Source organism: Leuciscus leuciscus (genome assembly GCF_965113295.1).
Source record: "Leuciscus leuciscus genome assembly, chromosome: 19".
NCBI lineage: Eukaryota > Metazoa > Chordata > Actinopteri > Cypriniformes > Leuciscidae > Leuciscus > Leuciscus leuciscus.
This window is the reverse complement of record NC_138743.1, coordinates 1,598,072-1,613,645: the sequence shown is the minus strand read 5'-3', so window position 1 is coordinate 1,613,645 and position 15,574 is coordinate 1,598,072. Positions and strand designations below refer to the sequence as shown.

Genomic DNA, 15,574 nt, shown 5'->3' with positions numbered 1-15,574 from the left:
TTCAGTATTTTCAATAGTTTTGTTTTCTCTCAGTTGGTTGTGTTCTTATAAGTACTGTAATTTGTCCAGTCCACCTTTATGATGATCTCAGGCTCAGAACAAACAGGCTTGTATAAAGAGAACTAAATATCTTTTTGAACATTTATTTTAGTATTGTTTCAAATGAAACCGGTTCATGTACACTGTGTAAATATTGTAATTTACATATTTATGGTGGATTGAAATAATAATTACACAAAACAGTAAAGTTGTATTTCTAATTTATATATAATTAAAATAAGCATATTTTTGTCTCTTGATTTCTTTGACTGCATGTTTTGTCGTCTGATGGTTGTTTATATGTGTTTTCCTGAGTACACTCTTATTGTGATGTTGCAATTCTGACAATTTCACGCAATTGTGAGTTTCACAATTCTACCTTTATTTATTGTGAGTTTATAATTTGCAAAAAAGTCTGAATTGTGAGATAAAAAGTTTTTATTTTATTTTTTATTCTGTGGCAGAAACAAGCGTCCATAGTTCTCTGTTTTCTTGTAAAATACTTTTTTATTTAATTTCTGTAGCACCAATGGTGTTTAAAATCACTAACTCTATAAGAGCATTTCATTTGCATTCACATATAATTATATCTTGACACTTACATTCTAATTTCTTCCTGATTATATAAATTGGCATTGAACTATTATATCCATTAGTATTAGATGTGCATGTTGGCGTCTGCGAGTAATTGGCCTTGTCATGGCTCTTAAAGGTCACACTATGCGGGAGGATTTAATGTCTAATTTCTAATTGGAAGAATTGCAGTGGTGTGTTTATGAACAGATCTGTGTGCAATATTTAAGATTCTTTTTTACATGTTGCTTCCATTGTAAATTGTAAGTTTAGTCATGTTTCTCCTAAAATCCCTCAGGAGAAATAAAAATAATAATAATAATAATTGTGATACATGAAGTGTATTATTGAGCTATAAAATCAAAGGTCATTTGATCTTGAGAATGTTTGAGGTCATATAGAAATACACACATTTTCTGCCTGATCAGGGAAAGAAACCCTTCCTTCGACTAGTTGAGTCAGTGATTTTATATCCGTGGATCCTTTAGCATTCATCATTGATGCTTGAATGAGAACTAATTTATGATATAGTTTATATTATATATATTATAATATGAACCCGATTGCAGCAACTAGTACAGATATTGTGCGCTGCTTTATTCCCAAATGATTTATGCAATATTCCAATTTTAAGCATTAGTTAAAATGCGCAAATTTGAATGCAAACATATCTTATGAGAACAGCATTATGATCAAATCTGTGTTAAACTGACTCTTACTGGTAGCTGAAAATGTGTCATGTTTTGATATTATTATTTTTTTTTACTACTTATGGACAGCACTTTGGTCCATTCTTATGGTTTTGAAAGTGCTTTATAAATAAAATCTGAGTTGGAAACATCATAAAATTATTAAATGTCAAAATGTTTAATAAACAAACATGCAAAAGGAGATCTGTGGCTGTTGTACCATTTCAGTTAGTTAAAAGTTCAAGTAACACACACAAAATAAAAATAAAACATTTGGAAGAATAACCATTTTTGTCCATATACTTAATGCCAATGGGGTTTAAGTTTTTGTATTGCATTTTATTTTAAGTAATGAAAATGTTTATGGTTTTAGTTAACGATAATAACAACCCAGGTCAAATGGACTAAACGTAAAACCACAAGCCGACTGTACATCTCCGAAGGCTTCCCTTTCTCACACTGTGTTGGATGTGTTGAGATGGAGGCCAGAGATCTTCAAAGCTTGTGTAAATAGTACAAAGCATCTAAGGGGCTAATGAGGACTGCGAGATAAGTCAATGCAATTTTAATGTCTTGCAAAAGCTTCAAAACCATTCTAATACTGGAATATGTTCAATATGAAGCACAACCTTACACCTTGAAAACGGTCAGTCACATTCAAGCAAATAGAAAATAGTTCATCTGCATATCAAAAATAGCCCAGCGTAATCTTGAACAGAAGGTGGAATTATAAGGGCTTTCGCACCAGAGGAATGTTTTCAAAGTTCCTGTAACTAATGGCGGGAGTACGCGCTCTTTGGCGCACTCGACCGCAGGAACTGGGAGCAATATTAGGTATAGAAACGCCTTTTCAGGGACTAAATGATCTCCTACTTTAGAGTAAGGTGTAACCCAGCACAATAGGAACTACCAGTGACGTAAGTGTACGCTGACTGGCCGAACGCGTGCGAAACACCAGCACCCGCCATTTGTAAAAAGCCTTGTAAACAAGGTTTACAGCCTATCCGCCTTATTCCTGAGGAGCGTACAGCGTGATGAATTATGGGTGGCACTTCCGGTTTGGGGAACTTGCATTCAAAAAGACTGAAACTAATCATTTCAAATCATAGGGTTGCCCTACAAATAAAGCTTATCCATCAGTTTGACTGAATGAGCTGTCAATTTTCCTTTTCCGACATCATGAGAATAACGTACCACTTGATATTTTTACGTGACGTTATAACAAGAACATCTACGGCAAGAGCTCTGTTCAGTCGCTGCTTTCTTTTTTCTTTCCAGCATGATTATTTTCTGCTGAATTATTTCTGCACATTTGTGGTCTGTTCTCCCGATTTAATTTACGATATATCCCATTATAACACCGTATTAGATAGGACCGTTAAACAGATCGTAAACTAATGAAGATGGAGAATGTGAGCGCCAAGTGCTTAAGCTCTGAGCCTTTCCTCAGTCCCGCACAACAACCAGGGGTGTGTTTCCCGAAAGCATCGTTAGCCAACTGTGGTCGCGAGTGCTGTCGTTATCAGCAGTTCAACGAGTCGGTGTTTCCCGAAACCATCGTTCCAACGAACATTCGCTAACAAGATCGCAGAGTTGTGTGTTTGGAACGACAGATCTCGATCTGTGGTTAAAGCAGTTTCTTGTTTGCATGACATGTGGACTCTTTATCTTGAGCTAAACAAGCAAGATGACATTCAGTGCAACCTATATCTTTTATTTAGAATACATACAAATGTCATTTATGTCTTTTAGTTTTTCGAGAGATTTAAAGCGTCGTTGTTGAAGAGTGTGCATGTGTGAACGAGCTCTAGTGTAAGAACGAGACTATGATTGAATCTGGAAATAAAGCAAAATAACTGAGAAAAATGAGAAATAGTCCTCAGATGCATGTCTGTAGTTTATAGCAAAACATCTCATCTTCGATCTCAAACAGATTCATTAAACACATGCGTGACATCATTAACCAACGTGGTTGAACGACCAATTTGCGACAATATGGTTTCGGGAAACAGTCGTGACTAGCTACTTGATTTCTTCAACGATGCATCGTACTATTGTAGTGAAGCAGCGAGTTACAGCGCTGTACGGGAAACACACTCCAGAACGGCAGGTCGTAAGTTACGTCACTTCAGAGTTCCTACTGGCAGTGCGAATGCAACCAGAAGAATCGCCCTATTGGGGAAACTTTAGTTTATGGGGGACAACCTTGGTGGCTAGTTCCTCTAATTGAGTTCTTACAACTACCTAGTGCAAAAGCCCCTAATGATCCAAAGCACACTGTCTGCAGGTCTGTATATACACACACACATATACATAATTATAAGAAAGTTCATGCTTTTGCAGATTTTAAAATCATATATACAAATGTTGTCTTTGAAATGGCACAAAAATGCTAGTCTTTAATAATAGATATAAGAGTGACAACGATAACACTTTTTTTTCCCCAGTGATAATACTTCAATGATGCTCATAACCACCAAATCCAAACGTCACGTACTTTTATTTTATTTGGAATATTTCAATAAAACAGGCAATAAGAAGTAGTAGTCCATAAAGAACTCTTAAAGGCTTTCATTAGAGGATGCAAAAACAACAAAAAGGAGAAAATATAAAGTCACTGTAATCGAAGGTAGCTCTTGCAGAGTTCATGGTCCCTGATGTCTCCCCAACCTCCGTTTTTGACGTGAGGAGCCAGTCCTTTCGCTCCAGAAGAAGGGAGTCTCTTTGTGATGAGCAGCTGTTTTGGGAACAACTGGTTCCCGCTGCTCTGGAGAATGTTCTCGATCTTTGTCTTCTGGCTGGTCGGCATGCAAGCCGACTTCTTGTGGTGCATGCCACAGTCACCGGCATGGAAAATGCGAGGCGCCTCGCTCACCATGACCTTCAGAAACGTGGGCAAACAAGCCACGGTAAGGTATTGCAACGACCAATCCCAGTTGTAGTCGTCGTAGGTGCAGAAGGCATCAGTGCATCTGAGGAGTTTCTGGTACGTATCTCTGTTCAACACCATTCCCATGTTGTGCTCGGTGGACTTCCATGCTTTCACCTCCACTTTGTTGGCTTTGCTGGAGTAGCCGGTGTGTCCGTAGCTTCCCAGAGACAAGATATCACAGTCAGGACACTGTTCTTTCTTTAGGGACACCATCATTTTGAGAAGGTGTTGAAAGTCGGGAGCGAGGTAGTGGTCCTCTTCGATGAGCAACACAAGTCCTTGGTGATCCTTCAACACTCGGACTCGATCCCACACAAAGTGCAACTTCCACCACCAATGATGTTTGGTCTGCGAGAACTTGGCTTCCCGATAGTGGCCGAAAGAGTCCGGGTACTCTGCGTTTATGCAGCCTAACGTTAAGGCATCTTTCTTGGAAATGTCTCGAGGGCAATCTCTGGGATCATTCCCGGGAAACTCTTGAGGATAAAGTTGGATGCTAAAGGGGAAGAATATCTGAAGGACCAAACAGAAATCCACAGACGCGACTATCTGGTTGATTTCCGGAGACCAGAAGTCATGGCTGAATATCAGCAAGACTTTCTCAATTCCTTTCGCTTTTCTCAAGCTGTCCACCAAAAGCCGTAGGTATTCGGGGCGGTTGTGAACCTGAACGACGACGACAAGGTCGTCCTTCTGACGCACGTTGTGAAACTTTTCCTCGTTTTTTAGGGTCTGGTCAAAGTTGAGCTGAAACACGATCCCTCGGTACACGAGAGTCGTGTTGTCTACTTCGGGCTTGGCGACTACTTGTTGTTGTTGTTTTTCCGGTACAGTCTCGTTGACGGGTTTTCGGGTGACTGGTATCGTTACCTGCACCTGACCAGCGGCGCTGCTACGCTTACCTGTCTCCAAATCCTTGGGAAACACGGCACTTGCCTTCTTCGCCTTACCACTATTCCAGACGGCGAATCCACAGATCACCACCACTAGAGTCAGTATTACCACCTTTCGCTTGTAAATTCGGAATCTCATGATAGGCAGTCGCCCTGCGGGACGGTCGGTGAAGCGATTCTGGAGACGAGGACGGCAGGTTGGCGATGCAAAAAAGGTCTGCTCCAGCAGATTGGGTACAAAATGTTATCATAGAAAATGCAGCTTACTCTTGGTCCTCTAATTCTGGAATGTATTCGAGTGATAGCGTTTCCCATAAGGCATTTTCTCAGAGGCAAATGGGTCGCCTTTTATAACCTGAGGGAAATAAATTGAAAGAATGATTTTAATAAGCATGGTCTGTTTTTTTTGTGTGCATTCACTTTAATATCTCTAAACATATTATTAAAAAATATTCAAATATTAAAAGTCCCCTTGTGGTGAAAATCAAGCTTTTAATTTTGTTTATATGTCTATGTGGTGTTTTTAATATGCTTTAAGACAAAGCATGTGTAAATACATAAGTCGACACCATTGCTGAGTATTTCCTCCTTAAAACTGCAGTGAACCAAAGACAGTCTCAAACACACGCTTTGAAATCGCTGGTGTTTCTGACGTCACAAACTACCTTGTAACCAATCAGATCAACGTGTGATCGTCAACCAGTGGATCTCTGAGCTGAGTGAGTGAGTGGAGGCGGGGCTCATTTGTATATTTATAGAACCACGCATACTAAATGAGGCAAGGGTGTCGAGTTACATTCAAGATATTTTAAAGCATTAAGAAAATTAAGGAAAAAACTTTGCATTTGTCATTTTGGTGATCAAATATGAGTTTTAAGGGATAAAAGGATTGACTACAGGGGGACTTTAATATTCATTGTAAACAATGGAATAGATTATGTAACTTTGAAAAGCCATGCATCATTACATAAAATGACAAAGTACACACAAACTCTGCAAAGCATTGTTCTCCTAAAACTTCCAAGAAAGGATTACGTGCTGGAAAATCAAGACCTCTCAATGTGGCATATTCTCAGATCACGTCTAGTTTTATGGCTGCACATTAAAAACGATGGTATTTCATCTGTGATCTACAACATTCTGATCCATCAAACCTTTACTAAGTGCCATAAGAAGGATGAGATTAACAGTATTAATATAACAAACGTGGCCCTAGATTCTTAGGCAACTGAAGTATAAACTCACAGGGGTCCAGACCTCATTACTGGTCTCTGCAGATTTAACCTGAAGAGCTGCTAATTAAGAGTACAACAGAACAGTGCAGCACAGATAAACTGCAGACTAAAATATAGAGTATCGTGTTTCAAATACAGAAGAATTTCGCCAATCTAAAAAGATTTGATACAATTCTAAATGTTTAAACTCTACAATCAGATGAAAACATGTAAACAGAATTCTGTAACATGGCGTTTTGTATCAATAGGCACGTTTCCATTACAGATTTGCGCAAAACTTTCGCGATTTTTTTCTAAATATCGAATAAAAAACGATTGCGAAATGACGGCGTTTCCATTAACCGATGTTATGCGACTAAAACGTAATTTTTTCCTCTTGCGATCAGTCATTCCAAACATCATGGCAACGGACGTTGGTAGGTTTATATATATCACGGCCATGTACCGCACTAGACATTATTATTATTAATAGAAGGAAACGTAGGCGTGTTATCCAAGCATTAATGGAAGGAACTACCCTTATACCTGTGAGCGGCTCATATGAGGAGTTTCTGGGTGTTTCTCCCTCATCTCTGCTCCGAGGTCTTGATTGTGGCATTTCTTTGAGGTTTAGAATCCAGTACTTCTGTCATTCTTTTGTCTTTTATGAATTTAATAAAGAACTCTGTCTCGTAACACACCGCGTCATCTACGTCAGGTGACTGTAAATGCGCAAAAACTGTTTTCATTGCAGTTTTGCGAAATATTCCTTTTTCGAATTGCCTGAAAAACCTCCTCATGCGAGCATAAAAACTTTTTTTGCGCTAAATGGTTGTTTTTACGAAATTGACGTGTTTGGGCGCATTTTCAATTCGCACTTTCAATTTGCGCAATTTGTAGGGTAGCCTAATGGAAACGCACCTAATGTTTACATTGCATTATTATTAGGGCTGGGTATTGACACCAATTTCACAATTCAATTCGATATAAATTATTTTGGATGTATATATCAGGTACAATACGTGGCAAATTTTCTCAAGGGAAAAAATCTCTAATGCTGTAAACAATACATGAGAGTCAATTTGTACTACATTACTATAATATTAAAGGTTAAAATTTACTGATTTGTATATAAACACCTAATACACCCAAGGAAGTTTTATTATAATATTAACTGTAGAATTACATCATTGTATTTCTACTCTAATTCATTTTTTGAAATATAAACCTTTAAATGGTGGCTGTCAACTTGACGGATTTATCCGAACATGCATTAAATATTAAGAACATAAAAAATTATAATGTGTAATATGGTGCATATATTTAGCAAAATGCTTCCCTCTAGAATTAATTTTCCTGTAGCTGACTAACGAGTTAAGCTCACTGAATATGTTTTATGAGGTAAATGTGACGTTACATGACATATAGGGCTGTCAAAATTGCTCAAAAATGACGTTCGAATATTCCCTCTAAAAAACACACGAATATTCGAACTATTCGAACATCTGTTTGCGCATTTTTTCAATGCCGCGCATTACGTCAATTACAGGACAAATTAATACAAAGAGACATACATAACCTGTATAGGTAGTTAATTTAAGTTTAAACATATTTGACAATGTATTACCAACACAAAACCAAGTAAATAAACTAATGGCCAAGACCGCAGACCTCAGTCTCGCTCACTCGCAGGCACTCTCTCTCTCTCTCTCTCTCTCTCTCTCTCTCTCTCTCTCTCTCTCTCTCTCTCTCTGCTCATAACGGTTTAAATGAACAACAATAAGCACATGTTGAGTGCTGATCAAGAGTTTTGTGCAAGCAATTTAAGGTTGCGACTCTTGCCCCAAATATAGCAGGCTTCATTCAGTAATTGAAACAAATGTATTAACATTAATTGAAGTTTTACAGTATAGAACCGACATTGAACGATCCGAGCGAGCTGTGCTGTGGTAAACATGGAACTTTTCTGTTTAACGTTAAATAAAATGAGGCACACAATTCCGAGAAATGTGACAACGAAGAACTTTTACCCTGAGGTTCATAAAAAATAAAGTGCTATTACAAAAAGAAAAAGGCTACTTACATTATTGGTGCTTGTATTAAAAAAAGGAAAAACTGACTGCAATTTATTCCATTGTCTTTTAGTGCACTGTCAACTTTCAGCAGTGACGCTGTGCTAGACAGTGCGACTCGTGTGACCTGTCCCTCAGGCAGCGCGCGCGCCCACTCGCAGAGCAGACAGCCGCGCCTCTGCTTCCGCGGGCGTGTTTTTCCATATTCGAAATTCACATTCGAATATTAATTTTCACGTTCGAATTTCTGTTTTTTAAAACTATTCGAATATATATTCGAATTTAGAATATTCGTTGACAGCCCTAATGACATATTGTTTACAAGCTGTTTTATAGACGTCTTTCCACAGTTGAAACACTGATTGATTACATGAGACATGATTGATTGCAGTAAGTTGTTCTGTATCTTTCAACATTCCTTCTGATGTTCATCATGTTTATGTCTCGCTGTAACTGGTATTAAAGCGGAGATGATTGGTTTGCGTGTGCTTCTGTTGAACTGAGGACAGAATTTGAAATCTGAGACTTTGTTTCATAATAAAAGCACAAAGCTTATCGCGATTTATTGGATTGGAGGCGCGCTACAATTTCCGTTCATTAATCAACTGGATAACAGGACAGACTAATCGATTCTTGGGATTTAAGGATCGATATCAGTTCGTAAAAATGAGAATTCAAGATTTTTTTTACGTAGCCCTAATTATCATCATCTTGTGCACAGGTACCGAATGGAACTGAACAGCTCTTACAATTATTTTCTAAAGATAAACTATTTTTAACTTGAGAGCTTAAAGGGTTAATTCACCCCAAACATGTAAATGATCCCATAATTTACTCACCATCAAGCCATCCTAGGTGTAAATCAGCCAAACACAATCAGAGTTATATTTAAAAATATCGTTTGTAAATGGAGTGAATAGACCCTGAGTTTCTGAATCCCATAAAAGTGCATCCATCCATCATAAAAGTAATCGGTACGGCTCCAGGGGTTAATAAAGGCCTTCTGAAGCGAAGCCATGCGTTTGTGTAAGAAAATTATCCATAATTATAACTTTATAAACCTATAATGTGGAAGCACAGAGGATCGATCAAAACAAAACGCCGGTCATAAATTAGAAGTCTAAAAGGAACATTTAAAAACAAAAATGTGGGAGGAGCTTGAGTTTGTTGTTTGAACCGTGAGAGGCGTCGACTCTCAGCTGAGCTTACCATACTCCTACGTCATGTGTCAGGTCAGAGGTCATGTGTCGGGTCAGAGGTCATGTGTCGGGTCAGAGGGCATGTGTCGGGTCAGAGGTCACTCTTCTGCCGGAACTAGACTCATGTACGGTCTTTACCAGAAGCCGTTGATTATGGTTTATACAGTTATAAATATGGATATTTTTCTTACACAAACGCATGGCTTCGCTTCAGAAGGCCTTTATTAACCCCTGGAGCCGTACGGATTACTGTTATGATGGATGGATGCACTTTTATGGGATTCAGAAACCCAGGGTCTATTCACTCCCATTACAAAGATATTTTTTAATATAACTCTGATTGTGTTTGGCTGATAGAAGAAAGTCATATACACCTAGGACGGCTTGATGGCGAGTAAATGATGGGCTAATTTTCATTTTTGGGGTGAACGATCCCTTTAAGCAGTTGTACAAGTGCAATACTCATGGCAAGAGATTTAAAAAACAGCAAGATGCAACAGTGCTCAATGATTGTGGCTTACATGTGATTACATGCAACAACTGAGAAAGAGAGAGCAATAGAAAGTCATTACTGCAAATAGGAGATTCCACATTTTATACTTTATATTATGTACCTTCATTTACTGACTCTCTATGTTTTGTTAGGTCTGTTCTGTCAATGTCTAATCTGGCCATTAAACCCTGTCTAAGATAAAGACAAATCAATGTGATCTGCAACATAAAACCTCTCGGAAATCATGACTCTATATTCTTCTGAACCTCTCAAACGGGCAAAACTAAATATGTGAAACATGTTGAATCAATCAAGTTCAGACAATTCCTAACAGACGCAGTGAGTCAGCAGGACAAACGCCCGTAGATCTCCACAGAAAACACTGAGTGCCTTGATCGATGTCAAACCATGCATTCATATTTCGGTTATTAATAAACCTGCGGGAAATACAACCACAGTCCGGCGCATAAACACAAACACCACAGAGTCCGGAAGGAATGAGCCCATGTTTACAACACAGATCTGCGTGACCCTTCACTAATGTACCTCTACAGCTTCATAACACTCAAAGAGTTTTAATGCACAAATATGCACTGATTAAAGTAAAAAAATAAGAAAGTATGACGGAAGCTCGTGCACACGCATGCACTCATTGCAGCTTCATGCTCGAGCTAAAGCAAGCAGCTGCGCGTGCCACAAACACACATAAACGCAAAAACACTGCACTGCATTCATTAACACGTCTATATTTGGTTTATATTCCTCATTTCAAACGGCAGATGATCGATGCATGTGTATGCATGCCGATGTGTGTATTTTTGATGATGCACTTGACACTAGTTAGCTTTGCTGCTAGCGATTTGTAAGGCAGAATATTGAGCTGCCGCATTCAGATGCACACGAAACAGAAATGTAAAGAGAATAAAAGCCTCACCGCTGACGCAGGCATGTAAGGCGGCTGTCATATCCACATAAAAAGCGCATTTTAATTCAAGTGTGTCATGTTGCTCAGGCTCCCACAGTTTCACCAAACCTCCGGGGGGCTTCGGCTGTCAGCGCGCGCGTGATGATGTCACATTCCCCACATTCGCATTTCACACTTCTGAGAGAAATAGTTCATGCAATGCTCATATTATTATACATACATCATACATTTCATTTAATATTCAACAATATTATTGATCTCCTGCACTGACACCATTATATGAGAACTGAACTGAGCTGGACGATGACATCACGCTTTTCTCCACTGTAAAGCTGCTTTGAAACAATTTATTAATATAAATAAACGTGACTTGACTATTAGACATATTTAGCGATCATTATGATAGTCATTTCAGTTCCACTAATTTGTGTAATTGCTCCTAACAACATTTTCATCTTGTCAGAAAACATGCAATCTATGGGATTTTACCTGTAGAGTTAAATACGTTTTTATTTAGTTTAGTTTTTATTTAGTTTACACTTAGTTTTTTTTCGCCAGATCAATTAAATAGTTAAAAATACATGACGCTGTTTGGTGTAGTTTGCCATTGCAACCACTAGGCGGAGACGTTTTAGTTTTTTGGGCACATTTACGTTTATTACTTTTGGGCCCATTTACACAACCCCGCTTTCAACTAAAAATGGGAACAGTTTACGCGTTTTGGACGTTCATTTGCGTGAAAATTACTTTTGACAACGATACCGTTATTGTCTCCATGTAAACTACAAAAATGTGAATTTGTGAAAACTGTGACGTCATGCGTACGTGTATTATGTGTTCAGTCTACAGGCGACATCGCCACCTACTGGCCTGGTAGCAGAATACAGGTGGATCCACGTGAAAGGGGACAATTTCGACAACGTTGTCGTCTTTATGCGAAAAACGCAAAAATTTTTTACTTATGTACTTTTTTTAGTACATAATTGTTGTGCAAACGTACCCTCAAATAATATCTGTTACTGGTTTATGAATAGCCCACTGCACAGTACATATGGATGCATTTGTCCTCGCCCACTTTTTCTTTATTTTTCCCATTCATTTTCCCCATAGGGATTTTTTAAAAATGATTTGTTAAAGCATAAGCCATAAAACAAGCCAACCAGCTACAAGGAGAATCACAACATTACAAACTTTGATTTGAAGCAAAAAAAGTTGTGTAGTACTTAATAGCCTTAGTGAGGGAAAGAACTACAATCCCATGAAGCATTGCAAACAGCATAATCGAAATAAAAACGATAGGAAAATAAAACTTTTGTTGAAATCAAATGTTGATTTATATATGTATATATACACAATATATTTTAAGTTTATTTCAAAATATGATATATACAAACAATATTTTGAGAGCTTAGAGAGATCAACTCGATTCGCGGTTCTTCATGGGAGTGGGCGGAGCTAAAAGCTATTTTGGCGCGTGTGGCTTTTTTCGACTCACTGATTGGTGTAATTTTCTTTATAGCATTATGGGCAATGTAGTTTTTCATCAAGAATTCAGCTGTTTAATAATTAAAAACGCTGCTTCAACAGAAGCAAATACAATTGATGAACAACCTCGTAGCTCACAGTAGGGCTGTTCAGAAGTTATTGTTCAAAATCAATTCCCATATGGAGAATATTAATGGAGTTTTTCTACTTCCTGAATCTGACTGTTGAACTCTAGTATTGGTGTCAAAGACCCTTTTCAGTGACATCATGCGTGACAGAATAATTGGAGATATTCATTCAACATTTATTGCAATATTTTGCTAGGGTTTTGGCTGCAAAATAAAGTCTAAAGAGAATATGTTTTAATATCCAACGAACTTTAGTAGTATACAATATAGCCTATAGAATTCACATATTAATACATAAAAATAAAAAAATCATAAAAAAACATGCCAGAGTGTACAAATGTATTAATTATTCCAAAAAAAAAAACCCCAACAACTGTATATTCATTAAAGATATGTCAAGTCTTGCTTGCTTTCTTATTGACAATGTTCTCCAGACTGGTGCAATAATCCTTTAGTCTCCTGAAGAAAATGAAGACAATTAGGCTTGAATCTTGGATCATTTCTTCTTGTTTATATGAAATTTTCTCAAAATAATAAAAGTTGTTACTTTCTAGTTGTTTTTATTATTACTTTCATTGGAATAATACATAGATATATTAAAATTATTTTATTTAATTATAACATTTGTTTTTTCCAAGAAAAAAAAAGAAAAAAGAAAAAATGGTGTATATACAATCACAAAACAGACGGATAATACATTATTTTTCTATTGAACAAAAATCACAGAAATGATCAATATCTAAATAAAATAAAATAAAAGTATGGCACGTGACATGACACTAGAAAGGATGCAGAAATGGAAACTGAAGTCCTATTTTGAAATAATGATAGTACTGCATTTTTCTCGTTTACAAGATCACGAAATAAATAAACAAACACACGGACATGAAAAAAAAAGAATCTAACGGTTTCACCAATCAGCCACTACGCGTCGCAGTCTTCGATGTTGACACCGGATGCTTCACATTCCGTAGAAGAAGAGCGTATTTTTGCGCATGCGCACGAGCGCATCTTCCTTTTCGACATCCCGATCGAGAGAGACGAGATGGGCCATCAGCAGCTCTACTGGAGTCATCCGCGAAAATACGGCCAGGGATCCCGATCCTGGTAAGTTGTGCTTCTCCCGCATGTTTAATGTTCGGGGTTCGGGAAACGCGGGAGCTCGGCTCGCTCAGGCCGGCGGGGGTTTATTATTTCTTCAGGAATGTGGAGCACATGCGAACAAACATGGCGGCCGCGCATCGTCTCCTGTTCACCACAGCTCGTTATAAGATGTGGGAAACACTAACAGGGGGGGTTTAAGCCGTTATTTCTGTCAAATAAGTGTTTTAAAATCAGTTTCAGCATTAAGAACGATTACAACGTATAACTAACGTGTTTCGTGTCATTAAGTGTATGTTCAGGGTGAAATGTGGCTGAAGGCACACCTTTACAATGTGCTCTTCAGTCCTGCTATAGTGCAGAAGCAGGTGTGTGTGTGTGTGTGTGTGTGTTATACACGGATGGAGCAACAGGTTTTTGGTGAAAAAAGTGGTTTAAGAATATTATGAATGTATGAGGCGGCGATCATGGGGAAAGAAACCGATGCAAATACTGAAGCTAAAATCATGTGTTTTCTAATGTCCAGGTTAATACTCGTTCAAAACAATTACTTTAGCAAAGTTTGTACTATTTTCAGTTTTTTTTTGGTAAAATAATTCATTTTTCTGTAGATATATCAATTTTGTCATATATTAATATAAAAAAATACAAGGGGAAAAACATACATAACTTTAATATAGATTTACAGTAGTAACAATGAATTATATTTTATGATAAATTGAAATATGATGGTTTCATTATAATTATGGTGATTATCTCTAAGATAGACACCTAGTATATAATATGTACCATCTGAATCTAACCATGTCAATGTAAAAGTCAGTTAGCTGTTTATTATCATGTTAATTATTGTCTTTTACCTCAATTATCATACTTTTACATATTCTTCTGTTGTTGATAAACTGTTTAATTACCTTAACTATCATTCAGACCTTTGTCTCTATATATTCAGTAATTTGATCGATTCTCATTTGCTTCTTAAATCTACAATATTTTTAAAAGCATCAAATGAGTGCAGAAATCAGACAAATGTCCACATGCATCTTGAAAAGCGGATGTTATGGGAAGTTTCCGTGCATTAGTGATGATGTAAGAGAAGAATATAGTCTAACGCTGGTGTAGCCTACACTTATGAAGTATGAGTCTCTGCCCAAAGTCTCATATTACAGCCTGAAGTCGACTCTTAATAGGCACGGCTGATTGCAGATCATTCATCTAAAAGTAATTATAATTTTATTAATGCATTTTAAACCTCAATCACAGCTTGAGTCAGGAGCTAATTAAGGGTTGATGTGTATGTGTGCATGAATCACTTTTTTTTGTGTCATCTGTCAAATTAGTTATGAAATGCACTTTTTTATATATAATTCTAATACGTTACTGTGTCTTTACATGCATTTCTATTCTGATTTTTCTTTTTTTTTAGCCGAGTTTGTTCCAACCGCCACGGTCTGATCCGCAAGTACGGCCTCAACATGTGCCGTCAGTGCTTCAGGCAGTACGCCAAAGACATCGGCTTCGTCAAGGCAAGCGTTGCTTTATTTCATGCATTTTAGACCAATTTTTTCTTTTTTTGCAATTAATGCATTTTCTTGCAACTCATTCATGCATTTTTATGCCGTTCAGAAGTTGATCAAGCTGACATGAGTTTGCATTTTTACTCATTCTTCAGTGTCTGACTTCTAAACCTGACCTGTTTGTCTTCTCTCTGTGATTCCAGCTGGACTAAACCTGCGGACGGCTGAACTTCCGTGATGACAGGATGGATTTCGCCTCCACATCATGAAGTTACTTTGGAAAGTCAAATAAACATGTTTTTCTTTGTTCAAAA

The 15,574-nt window shown here is 37.5% G+C and overlaps 2 protein-coding genes and 1 long non-coding RNA gene across 4 annotated transcripts in view; 2 read left to right on the top strand and 1 right to left on the bottom strand.

Moving 5' to 3' along the window:
- The window catches only part of LOC309482140, a 73,554-nt gene extending 62,526 nt beyond the window's left edge, over window positions 1-11,028 (top strand). The window contains exons 2-4 of one of the 2 annotated variants that reach the window (XR_014200223.1): window positions 5,842-7,752; window positions 8,714-9,670; window positions 9,709-11,028. This is a non-coding gene — a long non-coding RNA (uncharacterized lncRNA). Of the gene's footprint in view, window positions 1-5,490; window positions 7,753-8,713; window positions 9,671-9,708 lie in introns of those variants that run through there. The other variant, XR_014200224.1, reaches the window with a different exon arrangement.
- Window positions 1,456-11,227, bottom strand: mgat2 (alpha-1,6-mannosyl-glycoprotein 2-beta-N-acetylglucosaminyltransferase). The gene is made up of 2 exons (XM_082147259.1): window positions 11,039-11,227; window positions 1,456-5,481 (listed from the first exon to the last, which is right to left on the bottom strand). The coding sequence occupies exon 2, from the start codon at window positions 5,263-5,265 to the stop codon at window positions 3,916-3,918; it is 1,350 nt and encodes a 449-aa protein (XP_082003385.1). The 5' UTR covers window positions 5,266-5,481; window positions 11,039-11,227; the 3' UTR covers window positions 1,456-3,915.
- A 2,368-nt stretch (window positions 11,228-13,595) lies between these two features.
- Window positions 13,596-15,574, top strand: rps29 (ribosomal protein S29). The gene is made up of 3 exons (XM_082146557.1): window positions 13,596-13,749; window positions 15,170-15,269; window positions 15,464-15,574. Exons 1-3 carry the CDS (start codon window positions 13,688-13,690, stop codon window positions 15,470-15,472), a joined length of 171 nt encoding a protein of 56 aa, XP_082002683.1. The 5' UTR covers window positions 13,596-13,687; the 3' UTR covers window positions 15,473-15,574.